The sequence below is a fragment of the Monopterus albus genome, unplaced genomic scaffold, assembly GCF_001952655.1.
Source record: "Monopterus albus unplaced genomic scaffold, M_albus_1.0 scaffold56.1, whole genome shotgun sequence".
In the NCBI taxonomy this organism is placed as follows: domain Eukaryota; kingdom Metazoa; phylum Chordata; class Actinopteri; order Synbranchiformes; family Synbranchidae; genus Monopterus; species Monopterus albus.
Genome location: NW_018127936.1, coordinates 1,065,086 through 1,087,342, shown reverse-complemented (window position 1 = coordinate 1,087,342; position 22,257 = coordinate 1,065,086). Strand labels below are relative to the sequence as shown.

Sequence of the window (22,257 nt, the reverse complement as noted above, 5' to 3'; positions counted from 1 at the left end):
CTAGGAACACAAAACGTAGGACTTCTCCTCAGGGACGTTGACTTCCTTTAAATTGTGTGGCTTGTTTTTCAAGCGTTTTTGTGCCTAAACCTAGCCAAGTATTTTATTTTCCTTCACCTAACAGTTTTTGTTTTCCCTAAATCTAACAAAGTACTTTGTGTGGCAAACATAATTGTAATATCACATTTATGACAGTTTCCAATACAACAGAGTTCCAGTATCTTGCTGCTAGCTAGCCTCCATGTTTATGGCTGGGCAAAAGTCTGTTTAAACAAAAAAAATCCATAAAGCTTGGGAATGCAAAGTACATTGATGTTAATGTTCGAGGGACTGCTGTAATTCCTCCCGCTAGGAGCGCTGTTTAATGAAATAAAGAGATGAACGTCCATAAGGATCGTACAATTGGAGGCCTTGTTGACATTTCCATAAAAACATGAGGCTATGAGCACGTATTAATGAGTGAACTATGTATAATAATTGAACTGGAGATTTAACATATGGTTCGTATGTGTGAAGGTGTGTTGTATGGGTGTAATAATAATAATAGCTTGTTGTATTTTTAAGGATTTGTGAAGATGTACGTGACCTCCATCCCCTGTGTCTGGTTTCAATTGAAACAAATTAAAAAGGGATTCCAGATGTTATTAAAACCTGATATGCTGCTTTTGTGGGTGGATGTTATTTTCTGTAATGTGATGTATTCTGTGGGAAGGTTGATCCAGTGATTTTATAGTTTAGAAGAATTGTTTTTTCAGTGATATTTAGATAAGGAGTGGATATCTATATTTATTGGGAGATTTTCAACTTGTGTGATTTTACCAAGTAAACAGAATGGCGGGGATAGAGGGATTTTACACAGAGTTTCTCTGTCACTGCTATCCAAAGTACTCATCAGTGCTCTGATCAGGTGTGCACTGTGAACAGGTGTCTGCATCAGTTGAACCCATTTAAACAGTTAAAACAGTTAAACATTTTACCTTGTGAGTCCTGTAAATATTTTTGTATCATATAAGTTGTACATTTGTGCTGCTGGTCATAGAAAAGATATTATTACAGATTTCCAATCAAGCTTTAGTTGCAATATATTGTAGGGAAGACAAAAAAAATATGTTGCCAACAAAACAATTTGTAGATATCTTCATTATTTTAAGATTTGCTGTGACAAATTAATAGTGCAGTATATATAAACATAATGTCTCCAGGCTATAAGTTGAATATGGTAAGTGGAGGTTTCAGTGTCTTCAAGTAGCAGGTCACCAATCCTCTACAATTCCCTGTGCAGCAGCAGCAGCAGCACAATAAACCAACATCCCCATAAGACAACTACCCACCATATAAGAGGCTAATTACCTCACCACACCATTTCCTTCTGCGGTCGTGTAATAAGCATTCACCCATGAAAATACCTCGCACCACTTCTCCTTAATTAACACCCTCAAATAGCAAATAAATTGATGTGTGTAGACCAATGCTTCCCCTAGTGCTTTCTGTTTTTTACTTTGGCAGGGAGAATTGCTGTTCTCACAGCATGTCCTGATGTCTTTATTGTTGGATTTATAATGTGTCACTGCAATTAATTTTCCATTCACATATTCAGGACTTTTACATGATTATTATGCATAGAAATCAAAAACTTTCAAATTTTAGTTATTTTTTATGGCTTTTAATGCTAAAGAATTCTGCTTTCCAGCTGTCTCCTTTTGACAAGTTTCCACTCCTCCTTTCACCCTGCTTTCACTGCTGAACTGTATCTCTGTGTTTAGTGCTGCACATCAGCCCCCTTCTCCTCAATGGCTGCCCTTAATTAAGATCTACAGAAATATTACTCCCCATTTACCAAACTTCACACTCTTATTTACTGATGTTTTTCTTAATTAGTACTACTTTTCCATGCTGATAATAATCGCTCATTTTCCCTCCATCTACTGTATTTTACTCTCACTATCCTTATTTAGCATCTCTTTGTTCCATCATTCATTTCTCCCTGTTGCCATTTCCCTCAGCTTCTAAATCTATCACTTCTTAATCAGTATCCTCTAAACATTAACATCCAGGCATATGTTCCTCCCCATTTTGTTGTACCTTCATTTTTTCAGTTACTTGTTTATAACATTAACATCAAAAGGAATAATATTTCCTATCAGCCACCTCCTTTCCCTCTGTTTCCATCTGCCCTTTTCCTGCATTCTCCGATCTTTCCATGTCTCCCTGTAGAGACATGCCCGACACCTATCCTCCTTAATCAGCATCTCATATACAACCAAAGAAATTAATGTCTTGGGACATAATTACTCCCCCTTCACCATCTGCCTCTTCTTCCCCTTCTTCTTTTCTCTTCTAGCATCTGAACAGGTCGTAAAACTTGTTTCTTCATTTGAATCATGCGGTGTGAACTTAATATCATGACCATCATTTGTTCTTTTCTGCTACACATCCTTCTAGTCAGCTACCGCTCCCAACTATATGCCCTCCTTTGAGGAGGTGTAGCTAATTGCTTCCTAAATTTTCATTGGATTAACTCTGTGTGTGTGTGTGTGTGTGTGTGTGTGTGTGTGTGTGGCCTTGCATCTAAAATTATGTTTTCAAATATGGCATGCATGTGTTGACTTATGAAAAACATTTTTCAGATCAATGCTAATAATTCTCATTTGCTACATACCAAAAATACAAATCCCATACGATCTGCTGGAATGGAAAAACTGAGAGCTACTGTACACAAAGCCAAGAGGAAAATTTAATATAACATAACAAGCTCTCATTTATTTCAAGGCTGTAGTTGTTACATGTGCTCCATGTGCTCGGCCAAGAAATAGTCTGGCACATAACACCCATTTAACAAGAACGTGTGATTCTACACTTTAGTACATTATTACTAAAACCAAATATTCAATTTTACAGGCACTGTTACTGTAGGTAGATTTTGTTACCTTTGGAGAGAACCAGATTAATAGTTTCCTCCTGTTTTCCAATCTTTATGCTAAGCTAAATATCTTCATATTTACCATGTGGACACAAGAGCGATGTGAATCATCATATCGAGTTCTCAGTAAAAAGTCAATTTCCAAAATGTGAAACTATTGCTTTTTAAATTTCCTCAGAAGAACTGCTCCATTTAAATAAAACTTGAACAGCTGGCTCAACATATGAAACACTGAAATCAAGTAGTTAAAATATTTTTTTTTTCTGGGTGGGGTTCTCTGTGGGACTTCATAGCTTCAGTATTTATATAGTCCTGGCCATGTTCCTGCTTCAGCTGCTTGACATTCACACCAACTCCCTGTATGTTTGTTTAAATACTGTATGAGAGGTTAGGGAAACATGAACACAATTGCCACCTATGTAAATCCGCAATTTACTGTAACTCCTTAATAATACATGCAACACGCTTTTTAACGCTGTTAACTCCATTGTTGTTATTGTTAACGAGGTGTTCACTTCAGGGGTAAGCTGCGCAGCTTAGGTTTTGCAACATAGCTAACAGTTCCCATAATTACACATGGCTCCATCATTTCTGCAAAGTAATTGTGGCTTTATTGCAGCCAGGAAGAGCCTGTGCCATATTTTAAGTAGAAACATGTCCCTGCTACTGATTCTTGCAATCAAAATTACTTGCCACACGGTGGCCAAGGCCACTGTTTAAAAAGGGCTCAGTTCCTGGCAGGCAACCTAGCACCACACTGCCAAACTATCTGTTCTACAAGTCTTGACAGGCGGAGCCAAATCTGGCTAGACACGTTTAGATATTTGGCTAGATAATTTAACTATTTATGTTGCCCATTTGCTAGCCAAAGATACACACAGTAATAGTTGTAATGACTGTAATGGATTAAAAACACACACACCCAGGCACATTCACATACACAGCAGTATGTTATTGACTTTCATTGATCCTCGGTGCTTTCATTCTTGTCTTTAGGCTGTAAATCCTAGTCTGTCTTTGAGTTATATCGCAGTACTAAAGAGGTCAACCCCCAGTTCCCCATTATTATTCAGTCTCTCTTCAACATTGCCCTCAACAAAAAAGAGTCTGATGGAACACACACACACGCAGCCCCATAATTTATTGTGACTCAAGGCCAGTGCCCGGAGAAGCTTTTATTACTTGCCAATAATCATAATGTCATGTTGATGGACCAGGTCAATACCCGTGTGTCCTCTCTGCTGGTCTAGTTGACTCTCTCTCTCCTTCTCTCCTCATGTTTCTCTTTTCTACTTCTATTTGTTTCTGTCGCTTTCTCACTTTTTTAAGCACTTTCTCTTTTCCCTTTTGTCTCTTGACTTGTTGAATTTATGGTGTATACATGTTGTGTGGTTAGAAAAAAGTGAAGCCGGTCCCCCTCAAAAAAACATATTTCTACCTCTAATCAGGAACTCTTATGTTTTCCTTCCTGTGAGTCACAAATGGAATTCTCAAATTTTTAAATGGATTTGTGCCTAACATATGTTGGAGCACACACACGCACAGAGGCACACGTGCATATAAATGGACTTTCTATTTTCCATTTCTCCCTCAAAATTGATAGTTTATCATCACCGGCTGCAAGGTCATTGCCATAATAGCAAGGAAAATTGTTGCCATGGTAGTTTCTTTTTTAGCATATAGTAATTCACTTAGGAATTTGTTAAAAATAAGTGAGATTTTTTTTTACTTACATGTGTCAGTTTTGAGCAAGCTGTTTGTGCTCCTGAAGTACTGAGGGTTTTCTATTACTGGAATCTTGGTCATGCCGATGATTACCGCATCAGGGCCCATCTCTGAAGAGGAGGGAGTGTTGCTGCCATTGGAGACATGGTGAAGAGGAGAGGCCGAGTCGTCGTCATTACTTATCACTGAAGATGGTCCTAAGATGACAGGAAGAATCAAGATAAGCGGTGCTGACTTTACGTTGTTTATCTTATCTCGGCAGTTATGGAGAAAGCTCTCACATGGTGGAAAAACATTTCAGTCCACATGCCGGCCATGTTAATAGTATAAGGACCCAAGGGAATTAATTAGGTTGTTAAGCTGTTATTAGCAGAGATTGAGGAGATGAGCTCGTAAAGTGGGGAGGCTAAGCTGTTGTTATAGATCACAATAAACCTTTAGGAGAAAGAGAGACAGGAAAGACAACATTTTTTTTCTACATTTGTACCCTTAGTTCTCTTGACCACTGTCAGATCCCCCCTCACAAGTTAGAAAGGAGAACTCTCAACACAAATTTGTTGCTACATAATCATCTTACTGAAGTGCTCCAGTACTATTCTTCTTTGTTTAAAGCTTCTCTTGTGAAGTAGAACATAGCTTACTTGAAGTTTTAATCACATAATCTAGAACATGGACACTTAATTAAAAATAGCAACACCATACAATAAAAATGTTTCCACTACAAATAAAGGTCCTGCCTTCTAAACCATAAAGGCTGCAGACTGCAAGACAAGGGCAGAATACGATGTGTCCAGTTACACCCCTAAACCCTTCCCCTGCTAACTTCACCTACTACAACATATTGACATATGGAAAATAAGTGACTAAGCCCATATGTGTCATATGAGAGCGCCAGGTAATGTGCAGCACTGTGGTTATTTCATGTTTGAATACTGGGTTATTCTTTAGATTAGGTATTTAATAACAAAGTTAATAAGAGAATATGGTGAAAGTGTAGTTTTACAACCTGGAGCGTAACAACGTGACTTAAAAGCTTTAAAAGGCTTTAAAAAGACAAATGCCAGTAATCAAAATCCAAAAGTATGAGCTCTAGATTTGGTCTTCTCAGTTGTTATACTGCTATTATCCAGTGAAACGTCACCAGTGAATAAGCTTTCCACTCTCAAAACTCAGATTTCTCTCACTCTGTCAGCCCAAGTTAAATAACACTGGATACTGAAGTTCACATTTATAGAACAGACGTTTTGAACCCCAAAATGTGGAAACAACGTGAAGCAAGACACTGAAAACAGAAGAGAGGTGGGATGGTGTGAGTCAGTCAACCCTTTTACACAAAAGGGTTTGTTTTGGCAACAGTAGGAAGGTGTTATTAGTTTTTAATTAAGACAGTGAAATCAGTCCATTAAAGCTGGTTCCATATTCACCTGAGTCACTTCCAGCAAATCTTTATGACATTGTTGCTAAGTTTCATTAGGTTGAGTGCCAAAGCAAACAATATAACCCCCCCTCCACACACACACACACACACACACACACAGACTGTATTGGGGTTGAGATTAGTTCGCCCCACCTCCTGTATAAGTGGACAAGGTGTAATGGGGGGTGAGGTCTGTGTGAGGGAGAGTGAATGAGGTCAGAGAGCAAAGTGAGTGAGAACAACGTGAACCAGAGAATTAAAATATTATTTTGTGTTTGTTTCACTGTGGTTATGTTCTAAAGCACAAATAAACACAGCAACACCTCTGCACAACCCAGTGCTAAGGATTTTGTGCGAATGCAGCCAAAACTCACGCCTCTGTCTGTTCTGAGGTGAGGTATACCTTGTGTGTGTAGCCCTACTCTCAGACACACAGACCTGAAAGTGGGTGCATGTATAAGTAGTCTAATGTCATTCCCGATCTCCATTTCTAAATATATCAAACAAAATCAGATAACAGCTGGTTTGTTTTGCTTCCATATTGGCCACAAAGTACATGAGGAATGTATGTGGGTGCGTGTATGTCCTCTCAAAGCAAACAAACTAACAAAGTCACAAAAATAAAAAGAAATAAAAAAACTGTCAAACTGGTGACATTTCATTGCCCCATAGGACCAGAGTTTAAATAGATGCAGGGTTATGACTCAGACAGATTTTTCATTTCCTTTATTTCTTTATCTACTGTATTATCAACCACACACATCTGTATTTTTTAGATCTGCTACTAAATGATAAAATTGTAGGAAAAAGCATTTTCAGTGCTAGCACACAAAATGATTTAATGCTATGCTATACAGTACAGCTCTCTTAAAGAGCATAATAGGATGCATCCATCTAGTCTTGGTCTTTTGTTGGTCTTTCATCAGCTCTTCACTGTGTGTCAGCTGAAGAAAAAGTAACACCATACACAAGTTAGAGAATGGATCTCATCATAGACAAGCAAGTTTATCCAGAACTACACTGACCCGCACCCACACACGGGAAGTGAGCATGAACCACAGTCTTTCTGTAGACCTCCTCAAGACACGAGCCTAAGCCAGGAAACATTGTATTATGAGTTAAGGTTGATTTCCCATGAGCATAAAACACAGCAGATGTATTCCCTCTCATGTGGTTGGTTCTGCTGAATTATAAGACTGGTCAACATCGTTCATTTCCTCTGTCCCTGGCCTCGTATCAGGCTCTAGTGCTGCTGACAGAGCTTGACTGAGAGCAACTCAGAGAAACTGAGAGTTTGTATGTGTTTGTGTCTAGGTGTGTGTGTGTGTGTGTGTGTGTGTGTGTGTGTGTGCGTGTGAGAGAGAGAAAGCTTCTAAACCAACTGTGTGTTGGTGACTCATGATTGAAAAGCCCTTGAGAGAGAAAAAGAATAGGAGCAAGAGCGCAATTGTTTGTTTTTGTGTGCTGAGATTTATGGTTATATGCAGTATGTGGTGTATTGTAAATGTGTGTGTGTGTGTGTGTGTGTGCATGTGTGCTGGCTGTGATTGGCTGCGACTTTTTTGTGTCTAGGGTCACACTTGAATGTGTGGCTTTTAATAACTTGCCCCTAAACAGTCATGAAAGGCGCAGCAAAAAATAAATATCATACAGGTTTTGGGGTGAATGATTTGCTTTGGACCAAATGCAGTTTTCACTACCTTACAAAAAACGTATCAACCTATCTCCAAAATTTCAACTTGCCATGTTTTCAAAAATACAGCCAAATGATACATGTTTGTAATTTAATGTTATTTTAATATTTTTAGACTGTTAGTTTGTTGCTGTTCATAATGAAATAGAACAAAATGTCAGACACATATTGTATTTGCTTAGTTTAGTGTATTTGTGTATGAAAATGCTTTTAGGAAAAAATAAAAATAAATAAATAGGCAGCTACATTTCGAGATATTCCACTTATTCTGCAAGACTCAAATGGAGACAAAATGATTATGAACCCATGAAGGCAAAGTTTATGTTTTTAATTTGAAACAACCCAAAGTTGCTTTATAGTTAGAGACATTGATTTGTTGTATGAATTTTCATCATTGCTCCCATTCTCCCATAAAATCCTTGACTAAACTTTGTCGGTTGAATTTTAGCCTTGGTTTTGCTGAAAGCTCCAGGGACACCGCAGAAAATTGAACTATGTAGAAAGTTTCTCCTAATCTTTTAGTAAATACCATTTATCTTATTAAATAAACACATTTAATTTTCTCTGAAATTGAGGTTGAAACGGTAACAAACGTATTTAGTGTGCAGCAGCGTCTTTGTCACAACAGTCCTAAACAATCAGCAGTTTCATAAATGAAATGTTTCCCTTTCAAGTTATTACCTTCAGTGTTTATTACTCTGACTTTATTTCAACATGGGGGTTCCCTGATAGACTAGTGGTTAGCGACCCTGCCGCTGCGGCCTGGGTTTGAGTCAGGGTTGCATAAGGAAGGGCATCTGGTGTGAAACATGTGCCAAATGTCAACATGCAAATCGTCAGTGTGGCGATTCACTGTGGCGACCCCTAACAGGAAAAGCCGATAGTGACATTGATTATTGTGATAGAAATTACTTGTTGAATAAATCAAACTGTTTTGCTGTTTCTAAAGTGTGACTCCCCCTTTAAGCAGCTAAACTGATGGGTCAGGATGCCTGCGTTGAACAGAGAGTGTGAACAGACAAGAAACAGCAACCAGAGATAACAAAGGTGGGGCGTACCTCTGTGTTTGTAGAGAAGGGACAAAGGGCATTAGTCGCTTAATTGTTTTTATCAATATAAATGACTTGACTGGAGGAAGGATGAGCACTCTGTTTGAATGATGTGCGTCACTACTTCAGCTTTTAATAAACTGTCTTCAATACCTCAAAGAAATCTAAATCTAATCACAGTCTAAATCCACTGTGATTTTAGTTTGATAATAAAAATTGCTACGACATTAACAAAAAAAACAATGAGACATATGAGGGTGGGGGTTATTGTCTGTTAGTATGTGTGTGTGCTTGTGTGGGGAGGGGCTGAAGATCATTAACACAGACAGGTCACAGGGTCAGATCGTTATAAATACTGTTAAGCTGAGGGGCAACGGGAGCCTGGCTCTGTGCGCGCGCGCGCGTGTGTGTGTGTGAGACATGGAGAGAAAGGGAGGCCCACAGGGAGTGACTTGGTAAAAGGGGGATGAAAAGATGTAGAGGTGAGAGGTGGAGGGAGGAAGCGAGAGATGGACAGGAGAGGTGAAGGTCTAAGTGAGGTCAGGTCAAGACCCAACACTGTTAATAGACATGCAACTGATGTTTCAAACTCGGGCTAACAGTCGATAAATGACATCGCCTTGGCTTCAAAGCTCAGGTCAGTGAGGACTAAAACCCTCAAGTACTGTTATTGTCAAGTTGGGTAAAGGCACTGTGTTGCGTCTGTACAGGTTTTTGAGATGCCAGTGTTGTGAACTGAATGTCATTCATTCAGAAAGAAGCATTATGGTTTGTGGGTTTAGCTAAAGAGGATCATTTAAAGGACAAGCTCAGTTGATGAACATACAATTGAATCAACACCAGCTGAAAATGATGTGAACACAAACTGAACTTTGTCACTTTTGTAAAGAAGGATTATTGGATTAAACTGCATTCATTCTTACAATTGAGCGTATCTTGTGCCATATCACAGAGTAATAAAGCTACACTATGTGACAGCTGAAGGTTCTGCGCTCCGCCTCCAGTTTTCCTTATTATATAATATCTGTATTTAGATTCTGTTTGTCTTTTAATGTGCAGGTTCATAGAATTCAGCAAGGGAAGGGTCAGAGGGTCAGAGTATTGCCCCTCTATAAACCCTTTGTCCAGTATGAAATGTTAGGGACTTGACAAAGGACTTCCCCAAAGGAGACATGTTTTTTATACATGACTGTTCCAAAACAGTAAACATGTCTTGACTATGACGAAGGCCCTGTAATATTAAAGAAGTGTTTATTTTAAATCAAGCAATGGTGTATTCCTGTTAACCTTAACCAGTTTATATACCTAATGAAGGGGTTTTTGTGGGTAAAGATAATATGCTCCACGTTTATTATTGTAACCATGATCCAGATAACAAGTGACACTGGAAAACGTGATAACATCCAGAACAAATGTGTTGTTGCTATAGCATTTATAACACAGAGAAAATAGAGCTGATACTCCCTTTTTTCCACTTTTGCCACCAGGACATGTAACAGGCTGTGAGTGTTAGTAATTAAATCAGCCATAATTCAGCCAAAATGCAACCCTGGCGCATTGTGCAGAAGTTCAGAGATATTATATTTACTGCATGGAAAATGAGCGATAGTAAAGCTACAGATACAACAAAGATTGTGAATCAGACAAAATGTCACACAGCTATGAATGTGTCCATGTGGACAGTACATCTTTTAGCTCTTTAAGCTGCTGCTGTGACAGCACTGCTGCTGTGGGACCCTGAGGGTTTGGGATCCAGAGTGGATTGCAGGAGTTTTATGGCAGAAGCATACACTGAAGCTGAGTTAAAAGGATGGTTGTGAGTGACTGTATGGATCCCTCTTAGCTCTTCTGGGTGCAGCCCAGACAAACTGAAACCATTTACTGCTACATGTTGCCCTAGGCGATGGATGCTGAGAGGCTATTATGGGATTTATGGACATCAGGGCCTGTCAGTCAGTCTGTTAAAACAACCTGGTTGTCGTATGTCCAGAGAGGAAGAGTGAGGACAGTTGTTAGCATATAGCAGTAGATTTCATGATTTGATGTTATCGGCAGCAGCCAGTGAGAGTCAGAGACAAGACAGCTCGGACTGCATGGTTCAGATACACTTCAGAGGTGATAGTGGTCAAACTAGATACTGTACCAGGCACAAGTTGGTAAAAATGACAGATTCAACAGACAAGTGATCAGTATTAATTATTACAAAGCAGGACATTAAAAAAGCAACAATTTCCTTCATGTAAACTGTTGTAAAACCCTCTCTTTTGGGTGTTTTATCAAACAATAAGTGGAGCAGTCTTTCAGGCTTCAGAGCCAGGACAGGTCTGCAGCAACTGTTGACCTCGAAGGCCTGAGTGATCTTATGTCCTTCACAATACATGGACGCACACACAGACACACATTCACAGATGACTGGTAACACGAACCCCGTGGTCTCTAAACTGTGCTGTCACCCCACTGAACACAGGAAGTAATCTATCGATCTGGGAGGTAGAAGGATGGAGGATATAGTGGAGAGAGGCAAACAGAGGAGACAGAGCAGAGGGGAAGCATATGGTAAAGAAAGAAGGGCTGCAGAGTCACTGAATAACAGACTGAAAGATGGAAAGATAAACTGTGAAAATGTTCTTGATCATTTCCTGTCAAAGTTAGAGTAGTTTTGATTATTTTACATAATTTAATGCTTAGTTTGTTTTTGTCTCAGTCCTTCTAACTGGTTTAAAGTGAGACAGGGTTCAGCTGGAAAAAGATGATGCCAAATATATACATCATGCACCAATCAGGATTTAGCAACACTTGAATTAAAATGTGAGGACAGTTGCCAAGTTTGCCTTTGCCCTTTACTGTCAAACCAGTCTGATCACATACACACACAATCCTCTTGAAGCAAATTAGCTGGGTTGTTGTGTAAACTACTACTACTACTACTCTACTTTTGGCTGTTCCCATTAGGGGTCATCACAGCGAATCTGATTCGCATGAGTAAATTTGGCACGTTTTTATGCTGGATGCCCTTTCCGACACTGGTTGTAGTGTAAACAGAGTACGAATTACATGGGGGCTTGGGGGGTTAAATGGTCATGATTTTACCCTTAATTTTAGAGTAATTCAAGCTTTGTGTAATGTTAATGTGTTGTGTGACATTAGCAGTAACCAGAGTGTTCCACTGGATTGCCAAATTTTCTCCTTAGTCAGCTAGCACTAGCTTCAGATTGAAGACTGCCTGTATTATACTTTGTACCAGGTTACAACAGATAGGTAGACTTTTTCTCAGCACTACATTTAGGTAAATGTCCATATATGTAAATCTGTGTGTAGAAGGCAAAAGTCTTCTTCCTCTTTGGCCTATTGGAGATGCCTATCACATTCCCTTTTTCTGTGTACAAACCTCTGGTAAAAATAGACACTTCCCTTTCTCTGCCTTTCCCTCTGTCTCTGTGCGTCCGTCTCCTTTCTGATCTCCACACATGTGTCTACCACCTCCCTGTCTTTCGTCATCCTCTGGTTTTTTTCCCACATCCTCCTCTCCTCCTTTCTCTCTTTCTTCCTTGCAGCCCCCTCAGTATGAGCTTTTCTATTTATAATATTCAACCCACATTTACCTTCTCATATGACACACTGCAAGAGCAGTTCCTCCTACTAAAAGTTCTGAGATGGTCAGAAATATGAAAAAGAAGAAACAGGGAAGCAAGTGACAGAGAAACAAATAAAAAGACTGTGCTGCAAATTTGAGTTCTGTAAATATAGCCCATCAGATAATAATGCAAATCTCAGTATCCTTAATCTATCCGATCTCTGTGGTGGAAGGGCTTTTCCTACTTAAGAACAAATTTGATGTACTTCACTTGAGTATTTCCATTTGAAGCCATTTTATTCTTCAACTCCACTCTACTACTTTTTTACTTGAAAGCTACAGTTTCTTTAAAGTATGAAAAGTATATTCATTAGTTAACCAAACGGAAAAATGCTGCTTACACATGAATGCAGTAGTAATAATAATCTATAAATATTATATTTACAGTGATGGAAGAAGTTTTCAGGTCCTTAATTTAAGTAAAGGTATCAGAACAACTATATAAACATACTCAATTATAAGTAAAATTTATGCAATCTAAACTTTAAAGTATTAGTCTACTCGCATCAAGCATGAAAGGACTTGCTTGACAATAAAGCAACCCCTGACATTTTGGACAGTGGGAGCTTGCCACTGTGAGAAACACTCTTTAAAGTGTAGTGATAGAGTTGTGTGCAGTAAGCAAAGTAAAAGCCTTGACCACTTGAAACGTCATTGCTGCCTACAGTTAAGAGTTGGACCGAGTCAAAGAGACAGAAAGAATAAATGATTTACAGAAAAGAGGAAGTACAACAAAACAAGGATTTGGATGTGGCGTTGATTTCAAAGCCAGAATTGCCACAGATATATTCGGTTTCATTTATTGCATCTGACTGAGCCTTGTGTGCTTATAAATAAAAAACACTCAGTACAAAATATACAATGACACACTGCCGCATACCTAACAGTACTTTCGAATGAAAAAGACACATTTACACACACATACACCAATAAATGATTTTATTGAAAAGAAAAAAAAACTGTCTTTCTTCTGTAGAACGAAATATCTTTTTTTAAATGAGCTTTTAAGGAATTATACAGAAAACAAAAAGCTTGAACCCAGCTTTAGTGTACTAGTAATTCAACTGTACAGTAGCTTTTTTTCTGTTTAGCTTTAGTCTTTATGACATGACTTATACTGTGTCCCAGCTTTTGTATCCCGGCAGTGAAGAGGTATCAGGGTTATTATTGTGCAGTTACTGAACTGTATTGTTTTTTTAAAATGGGTGAGGCTCAACTGTAGGTAACGTGCTGTAGTTAGGGGGCATACTATACCACTGCTGGTGCATACATGTGAGTTATGGTAATGTCTGTCACAACCACAAGAAGGTAAAACAGGCACTTGATGTCAGTGCAGTTATAGAACAATAATACTGTGTATCAGAATGTACAAAGATTATAACACAAAATAAAACATAAAATAACATTCACATCAGGTTCAAAACATAGCGCACTGTCATATTTCCCAGTGTTAGCTTTTTTTTTCAATTTGTAGCTCAAATGTCTTTAAAAATTTTCCATGGAAATGAAAAGGATACAATTTGCAATGGCCATGCATCACATATCTACAATTATGTGCAAAACATCAAAGCAATTCAACACTAAAATGAGCCTAGCATCCAGTTTATAATAACTGTACTGTATTTAGTTTAATTATAAGCAGGAGCGCTGGCCATCCAAACCCAAGCTTAAGAATTAAAGTATTCTGAAATATTGTTTGTTGAAATAAAATAAAAAAACATACTGAACCATAGGTAGCTTAAACTGTGGACCAAACCTTTGTCAAGTATCTGCATCAAATCAATGCAAAATACCCTTTAACAGTTGTTTTTGTTATTCATTTCACAAAATAGTTTGACATTTTAGAAAAACAGTTAACTAAGCTTAGCTTAGCTTAGCACAAAGAGCAAAAACAGCGGTGAAACCATTAATTGGCTCTGTCAAACAGCAACAAAACCTTCACAAAATATCAGACTTTTACTTTAAACTGTGAACACCACAGATGTTTCTATCTATCCATGTGTATAAGCCTGGTGTTTAGGCCTCTAAGTGTCTCTTCAAATTTTTCATAAGAACAGTTTTAACACTGGTCATGTCACATTTGGTAGCTGCCTCTATCCAAACAACTGTTTTACTGATATGGATGTTAGTTAATAAAACTTCACTTTGCTACACTAAACAGTAAGGAATGCATGCCTTGTTATGTTTAATTATCAGGTTGTAATATGTATACTCTGTTTATCTTTTCAAAAATGTCTTGAGTTGAACTGCTTCATAGTTGTAGCAAAAGAGAAACAATCTTGACTGTGAAAATGTTACATTCATGTTGCTGGTTAATATTTTTGAATAATCTTTTTTTTTCCATAAACATATACATACTGATGCAGACACAAACACACTCTCAGTTACACACACAAGGACATCTACACTTCCCAGTCTCCCTCCTCTATTTATCTTGACTTTTCTTGTTATTGCCCTTGGCCTATTGGTTTGTTCACCTTTTGTTACTATACATTCATTTAGTTGCATTTTTAAACATTCATAGGTTTTTTTGTAATTTGGTTTCTGATGCCTAATTAACACTTTGGCAGATTGATTGTTTTTCTCTTTTTTCTAAACCCCAAACTGATTGGAATGCAGGGTTTTCTTCTAATTCTGAGTAACATAATGTCTTTGTACAAATACACAGGTGAATTAAACCTCTAAATTGAACTGGCTGTTAAAGTTCAACCAATCAAACATTTACTTTTCCTTATAGTTCCCCAATGCTTGTATTCAGACTAAATCAATTTCAAACCGCAACTGCTTCAGAAATCTTTGGGAGTATTTCTCAAAGTGTTGCGTTGTAATTTCCAATCAGACATAGTCACTCAAGCTGCAAAGAAACAAATCTGAAGCACAAACACTATGTGCAGTTTAAACAAATAATATACCGCAGTATTGTCAATGAACACCACTTAAAATATGAATTTTTATACATCAGTGAAAGTGCACAGCCTTTATTTATATTAATGGATGCAGAGACTACTTAAGTGCACGTGTAAGATAATGTGATTTAAAAACATCAGCCATCTGAAAATGTGTTGTTTTGTTTTTAATATTTCTCTATTAAATTTGCTGACCAGCTTGTCTGGATGAAGAGGACTATATGTTCTCCTTGCAGAAATCTTCCACACCAGTGAAAGTGTCTGTGTTTTAACCCTGTAACCTTCTTAATCAACTATTCCCCATACACCTGCCCTGACCTCAATCTCATCTAACACTACCTCCCTCTCTGTGTGTGTGGATATGATGCACTTGATGTACAGTGAAAAGGTGCATTAAAATTTTGCACATTCAAACACTGCCCAAATATTTACGGTTTTCTATGCAAAGTATAAATGTTCCTGGGTCTATAACTGTGTGACAGTGTGCACATGTGTAGTGTTATAGACAAATGTGCATGTATGTTGCATCCATCTTTCAGAGAAGAAAGGTGGGCGGAAGGCACCCGGTGATTAATCTAACAGACAGACTTCAATTTATGATTTTGTGTGTGTCTGCTGTGGATACTGACACAGTGTATGTTCCCTTAGGAATAACAGACAAGGAATGTAACATCTTAAACATCTTGTACAGAACAAAACAACATAATTTGATTTATAGCGCCACAAACTTTCACTAAAACAGAGCTGTTTTCAGGAGAAGGAGAAGAAAATGAATGTGTGTTGCGGTGGCTGTGCTGGCTGTTTTGACAGGTGTGGTGAATACCTGCAAAACTAATTTGATGGTTATGTGGCAATCTGAGAGCAGTGCTTCCCAAACAGTCAGGTAGTGTGCTCTGGCACAGTCTGTGATAAAGTCTTCCAAAATCCTGCACAACTCATCACATGGTTTTCCTCTTTAGCATTCCTTTCATGCAAGAGCAGCGTAACTGGAAGTGAAGCTGTTTTCTCTCAAAAGCATTCCCATAATCTCTGATCACTTTGATTACCTGCTAACTGTGACTTGCAGCAGCAGAGGCTACATGACCAGGAACCTGCTGCCAAACTCAAACAAGATCACTTTATTTCCTTCAAAGCCACTATTTATTCCTCAGTCTGCAAAGAAGTGTTGGTTACTCATTTTAATGAGCTTTATTTTTCAGTAGCTGAATAACTGAGTGTTTGGATTTGGTGGTGTTATATGGGGTTATATAGGGTCTAAACAGGGAAGATCGTCCGAATTTAAACAACACCCTGAACATGGCATTGTTTAGGGTTGTGTAAGAAAGGCTTGTGTAGAGTTTGTGTGGGTGTGTGTGTGTGTGTGTGTGTGTGTGTGTGTGTGTGTGTGTGTGTGTGAAGAAATACTGGGGCGAGCTGGTCTATATCAGCGCCAAGGGACCCACCATTAATGTACAAACTCTGTAGCTGCAGCTGTGTGTGTGTGTGTGTGTGTGTGTGTGTGTGGCAGGGGGTTGGATGTGTGTGGAGGTATATTGGGAAGCTGTAGGTTAATGAGTGTTTCTGTCCCTGTGATCTGAATAATTCATCCAATTGGAGGTGTTTATGCGTCTCTGAAGGCTCTCTGATTGGTTAATGAGGCTGCTCTGCCTCAGAGCTCCACCTGCTTCTTCTACCTTTAGATGATGACAGTGGTTATTGTCCAATTGATCACTGTCTGGGTGTGTTTGTGTGTGCATAAACGTGTTATCCCCTACTTTTGTAATTTTTTGGTTGATATGTGGAAGCCCCTCTCCTCTATTTTCCTGCATGTTCCATTTTCCCTATATTTTCTCCTCTGATCCCTCTCACACGTACAAACATATATACATACATACGCATGTACACACACAACCACACACACACACACACAAAAGCAATCGTTCTCTCTTTCTTTTAGTCTCTTGTGTTTCCATCTCCGTTAGCGTGACACCACCTCCACAGGGACACAAAACACAGCCTGAAGAGAAACACAAAAAACATAAACAATAACACAAATAAACTGTAAAATAATAAGTAATAATAATAATAAAAATTGTAATAAAATAATAATAATAATAATAATAATAAACAGTAGGATGGAGAAAGAACACAAGGATTGTTTTGCTCAAAATGGCTAACATTTTAGTAACTTAATACTAAAAGCTCTGGGCTTTTATGCTGATCTTTCAAATGTAACAATATATTCATATCCTTGTATTCTTTTTCCACCCTTCATATAGTTAAATTTACTAAGTGAAGAATGTTCTAGGCTAAGATATCAAGTATTAGGACAGAGTGGTTTAGTAAATTCACCAAATGTTATTCATGTTAGAGCAGCAGAACAGACTTTTGTGGTCATTAATCATGGCAATGGAATATTGTATTTAGGATTTATAGAAACATAAGCTAACTGTGGGTAAATACACACAGAGGATCAAATTTAGAATAGGCTGCTGTGTCACTTTTCACCCGAGATCAGATCGCAATTGCAGCAGAACCAGACACATGGTGGATTATATCAGGAGCTGGGTACGTGTCCACACAGTTGTTACAGGGATATGGATTACATATTAGTGCACCCTCACACAGTGAGTTTCTCAAAAACTCAGTGCACACAACTACACTCATGCAGTTCAAAAGAGCACAGCATAGGAAGCAAACGGGCACTTAACAACACACCAAACATCCCCCATTAACAGACTACGCTAATGAGTCAAAGTGGCAGCAATGTGAAGATTCACAAATGCCCTCCCGCCCAATTTCAAGGCGTTAATAGTTGTTGGGATATATCATTTTTGACCAAAGTGTTGGACAAACACCAAGAAAAAGTGAGCCAAAATAAGAGAAAAATATCTTAAAGCCTCACCATCGAGTGTCCTAGATTAACCACATCTCCAAAGATAGATACTCTACCTATAGGTAAATCCATTACTCTAACCAGTGCACATACAGTACTTCATCTCTAAGGGCGATAATGTCGAGTATATTTATTTATCAGTTATGCAAAGGTCACAGTCACTCTGATATTTTATACAGATCAATAGAAGAGCAGCTTCCCAGTAAAGTGCTTATTTGTTTAAAAAAAAAAAACAATTTACTCAGGGTAGGGGTGAAGTGACCTTTTAGCAAAAACATGAATAACAAGCCCATTGATTGTACTCACATCTGAACTTCACTTTAGAGCCCCTAACCTTCAAACTGATTTCCAGTCAATGGACACACTCATATGTACTCATATTGCTACCTAACACCACGAAGCACAAGGTTGCTGTTTAAAATGTCCAGCTGTTTCAACTTTCTGGCACATCTGTGTGTGCAAAGACACATATTGCCATAAAAGAAATCATCCAGATGTTTTCTCTGTTAAATTACTGTCAGGTTTGCCCGGCTGCACCTACTTTCTCACTCTCCTCGCTCTGTTTTCACTCCCTTACCCTGATTCCGTTATCCTTTACACCTGCTTCTTACCCCCGGATTACCACCAGCTGCACCTGATTAGTTTCTCCCTATTTAGCCCCTGCTCTTCATTCACTCCCCTGCCAGTTCTTTCTAGCATTTCTCAGGCCCGTTTGTTCCATGTTGTTCCTTCTGATCTGTGTTAGTTATTTTGTTTCCTTCTCTCCAGCTGCTTTTTATTCATTCCCTCCTCGCCTCAGTCGCTCCTTCGGACCACGGACCACGGACCACGGACCACGGCCATCCTAACAATTACAGGCTGATGCCAACACCTGGCATGTCACTGTGGGGATTCTCTGCCAGCCAAACATAACAGGCTTATCTGTGTTAGAAGATTATGTGTACATTACCAACCAGTCAGTTTACAATAGGTGCTGAGCCAACCAAAAGAAGTGAAACCTCTCTGCTGGATGTGGCATTAAGGTTCAAATGCGATCTGAATATCAGAGGGAAAAACAGAAATGTCACCACGGTTTGTGTGTAAAAAAAACATTAGAGAGGGAAATGAGTCATATCTCGCTAAAACATCAAATCGAAAGAGATAGAGATGGGGTAGAACGAGAATAAAAATAAAGTTTCAGGTGTGTCACAGCAGTGATTTCAATTTAATTTCATGTAGCACCTTTATGTCCTCAGGGTCTCTTTTTCAACTCTGCTGAGTTCCTTCTGTAGTGTTACAAATACCTAGCTAGTAATAATAACAAACCATTTGGTCTACACGTATTGTTTGACTTTATGTGTTTTAGAGGGAAAGTGTGCCAAATCATGCAGCTTTCAGATTTTAGCACTTTGTTTAACCATGATAACAATTAAGAATTTGGGAAGTCAAAATGTAGTCATTTTAAAACCCCTGCAACACTTTCTGTTCAAATAGATATGTGTTGCTTAAGAGAAATATTTCATTCCACAACATCAGTGCATGACAGCAATGGTATGACTAAGGTTAGAAACAGATTGAAGCTGCAGATCTGTCAAGGGATGTGGATGCCAGCCTCCTGCATGAAACTCCAACATGTCCAACCACCACCACAACCTCAGCTCCTTTACTTTCTGCCTCAACACATAAATACTTTCTTGTCCCCTCCATGTGCACTGAATTTTAAGATTCCAAGTAAATCGTGTGGTGCAGACTCATCCAGTGTGGATGTAATTCTGTATCAGCCTGCAGATAAAGTCCTTAAACTGGACTGAAGTAATTAGTGTAACTCAAAAATAATGAGGGCCAGGGGTTAGGAGAGTCTGGGGTAGTGATGATACTCGTCCTCCATTATCATCTCTGTTTACTCCATGAAAATGAAAAATCATTAGTGCTGAAAATCAGCACTAATGAATAAACATGCAACACAGAGCTATATCCAGACTGTGTTTAATCATACAGTGGCTGCAAACATACTTATGTCCTATCCAAAAACAATATCTCCAGTTCTGCTGCGGGTCTGAAGAGATGTGTAATTAGGGAGCTCGCACAGTGGAAACAAAATCAGACCAGGCTGGCTGAGATGTCTGTCAGAAGGGAAATCTAAAGGAGAAAACCATTCCAGGCAGCTGATGCTTTATGATAAAGAACCGGGTGAGGCAAGCCAAAAATAATGGGCTGCTTTCCCCTTTTAGCTTAGTTTGTCATTTCTGTTTTGTGGAAATTGACAGCGGGCTAAAAGTAAACAAGACAAAAGCAACAAACTTATCACCAATATTGACTTTACTCCCACTAAGAAGTTACTAAAAGGCAATAACCCCACAGTGTGTCCCCATTGAGGGCGAGTTTCTTGAGATTCCTTGATGTCCTGGTGTGTCCAAACTGACCTAACAACAATCCACCAGAGAGGCTCTAATTTGTGCCCCTAAAATAAAATGAACCAGCTGAATAGTTGTGTGTGTGCGTCACATTAGAGGGGTTTACTGGTATCGCAGAAGGTTTCCAGTTGATGGTTTAAGCATTTAGTGAAGCCAAAACTGCGTCAGGGCATCAGCCTCTCAATTGCGAAAATACATTTATCAGTCCAGAAAAAGAGCTTTAGACTACAACATACAATGATTTATGCAGTGTATACATTCAATATACAGTTGATGTAAAGTCGGCGAAACAAACAGGAAGTAAAGAGGACTATACTACATGACAGAGCATCCCCCCAGAAGGCAGAAAACCAGTGGTCTCATTGTGTTGCAGACTTCAGCCAGTCACTGAACACAAAGGGTCAGACAAATATTGAATATGATGGACTTTATGGTTTGTTAACCTGCTCAGTTGCACACTGTCCTCTGAAGATGTAAACATCCTCAAATGAAAGCTGAAAGCCAAAGCAAGTTTACCTCACAGTCAAAGTTATATTATTTCAAGTTCAGGAGGACTAAGCCAGCACAAAAATATGCCAAACTTTCTGCCTTGAAAATTCAAATACATGAGATTCTGCTTTGCTGTTGATTGGTTGACACTGGTCACAGTATGCAGGCATTTCCTTTTCTTCATACTTCTATGTACTGTAAAAACCTGCACCTGTTTAATCCAGCAGCTGCCTGCTGTTTGAATTGCTCTTAAGCACTTCAGAGGTGCTGCATATTGGCACTTGATGTGTCAGGTTTTTGATGCTCAGTATCTCAATGCAGCAGAGCAGATTCGAAGTTACGATTTCAACCTCAGAAATCCATATTAATGAGATGTCTGGCTGCCAATCATTGTCGGTCCTTGTAGGAGGAGTGAAAAATGTTTTTCATTCTGTGACTCATTTAATAAACAAAGCCAATAAATGGGCCACACCATCTTTCAGTTTGAGGCACCGTGCTGCAGTAATGAACTCAGGTTGTACAATCTGACGTCTGCTCTCATCTCGATGCCTGCCTGCAGACTTTAGTTGGTCCCGGATGTTGCGTCATGTCTCCACGTGTATGTCCGTGTGTGTGTGTGTGTTTGAAGGTAGTGATTCACTCCCCTCCCAGCTCAGTGATAATGATTTAGTTTTGGAGCAGTGCAGGTTGGCAATGACGCAGGTTACCATGGCAACTGCATGCAACGGGCAACGGAAGTCGACCATGTCACGATGCAGACCTTCTGACAACTACACACACACTTTTTGACTATATCTCTCACACAGAATCACTTTTTGTCTCTAACTTTGTTTTATACACAGACATATACACACACCAGACCTATGCTTCACAAAGAAATGTCAACAGGTTCATTTTTTTGTTTCATTTTGTTTCACTTTTGTTCATTTCATCTCCATGCTCCATGCTGGCCAACAATCAAATTTAAATAAATGTTGAGGAAAAAAAAACAACTTATAATTGTATTTTGGCATTTTCAAATTAACTGAGGCTCAAGGAGAAGCTGTAGTTGCAGATGTGAAAGTGATAGAAGTCATACGTTGGTGCCATGATTTGTCATATCATTGTTAATTTCTTAAAATTAATTTCTTTGCAGACGTTTCACCTCTCATCCAAG

The 22,257-nt window shown here is 38.8% G+C and overlaps 1 protein-coding gene across 2 annotated transcripts in view; it reads right to left on the bottom strand.

Annotated features, from left to right (window-relative positions):
* ntrk2a (neurotrophic tyrosine kinase, receptor, type 2a) overlaps nucleotides 1-22,257 on the bottom strand; it is a 100,455-nt gene that overhangs the window by 31,897 nt on the left and 46,301 nt on the right. For both annotated transcript variants that reach the window (XM_020602555.1, XM_020602556.1), the window contains exon 14: nucleotides 4,654-4,842. In XM_020602555.1, coding sequence (XP_020458211.1) covers nucleotides 4,654-4,842 — 189 coding nt within the window. The remainder of the gene's footprint in view (nucleotides 1-4,653; nucleotides 4,843-22,257) is intronic.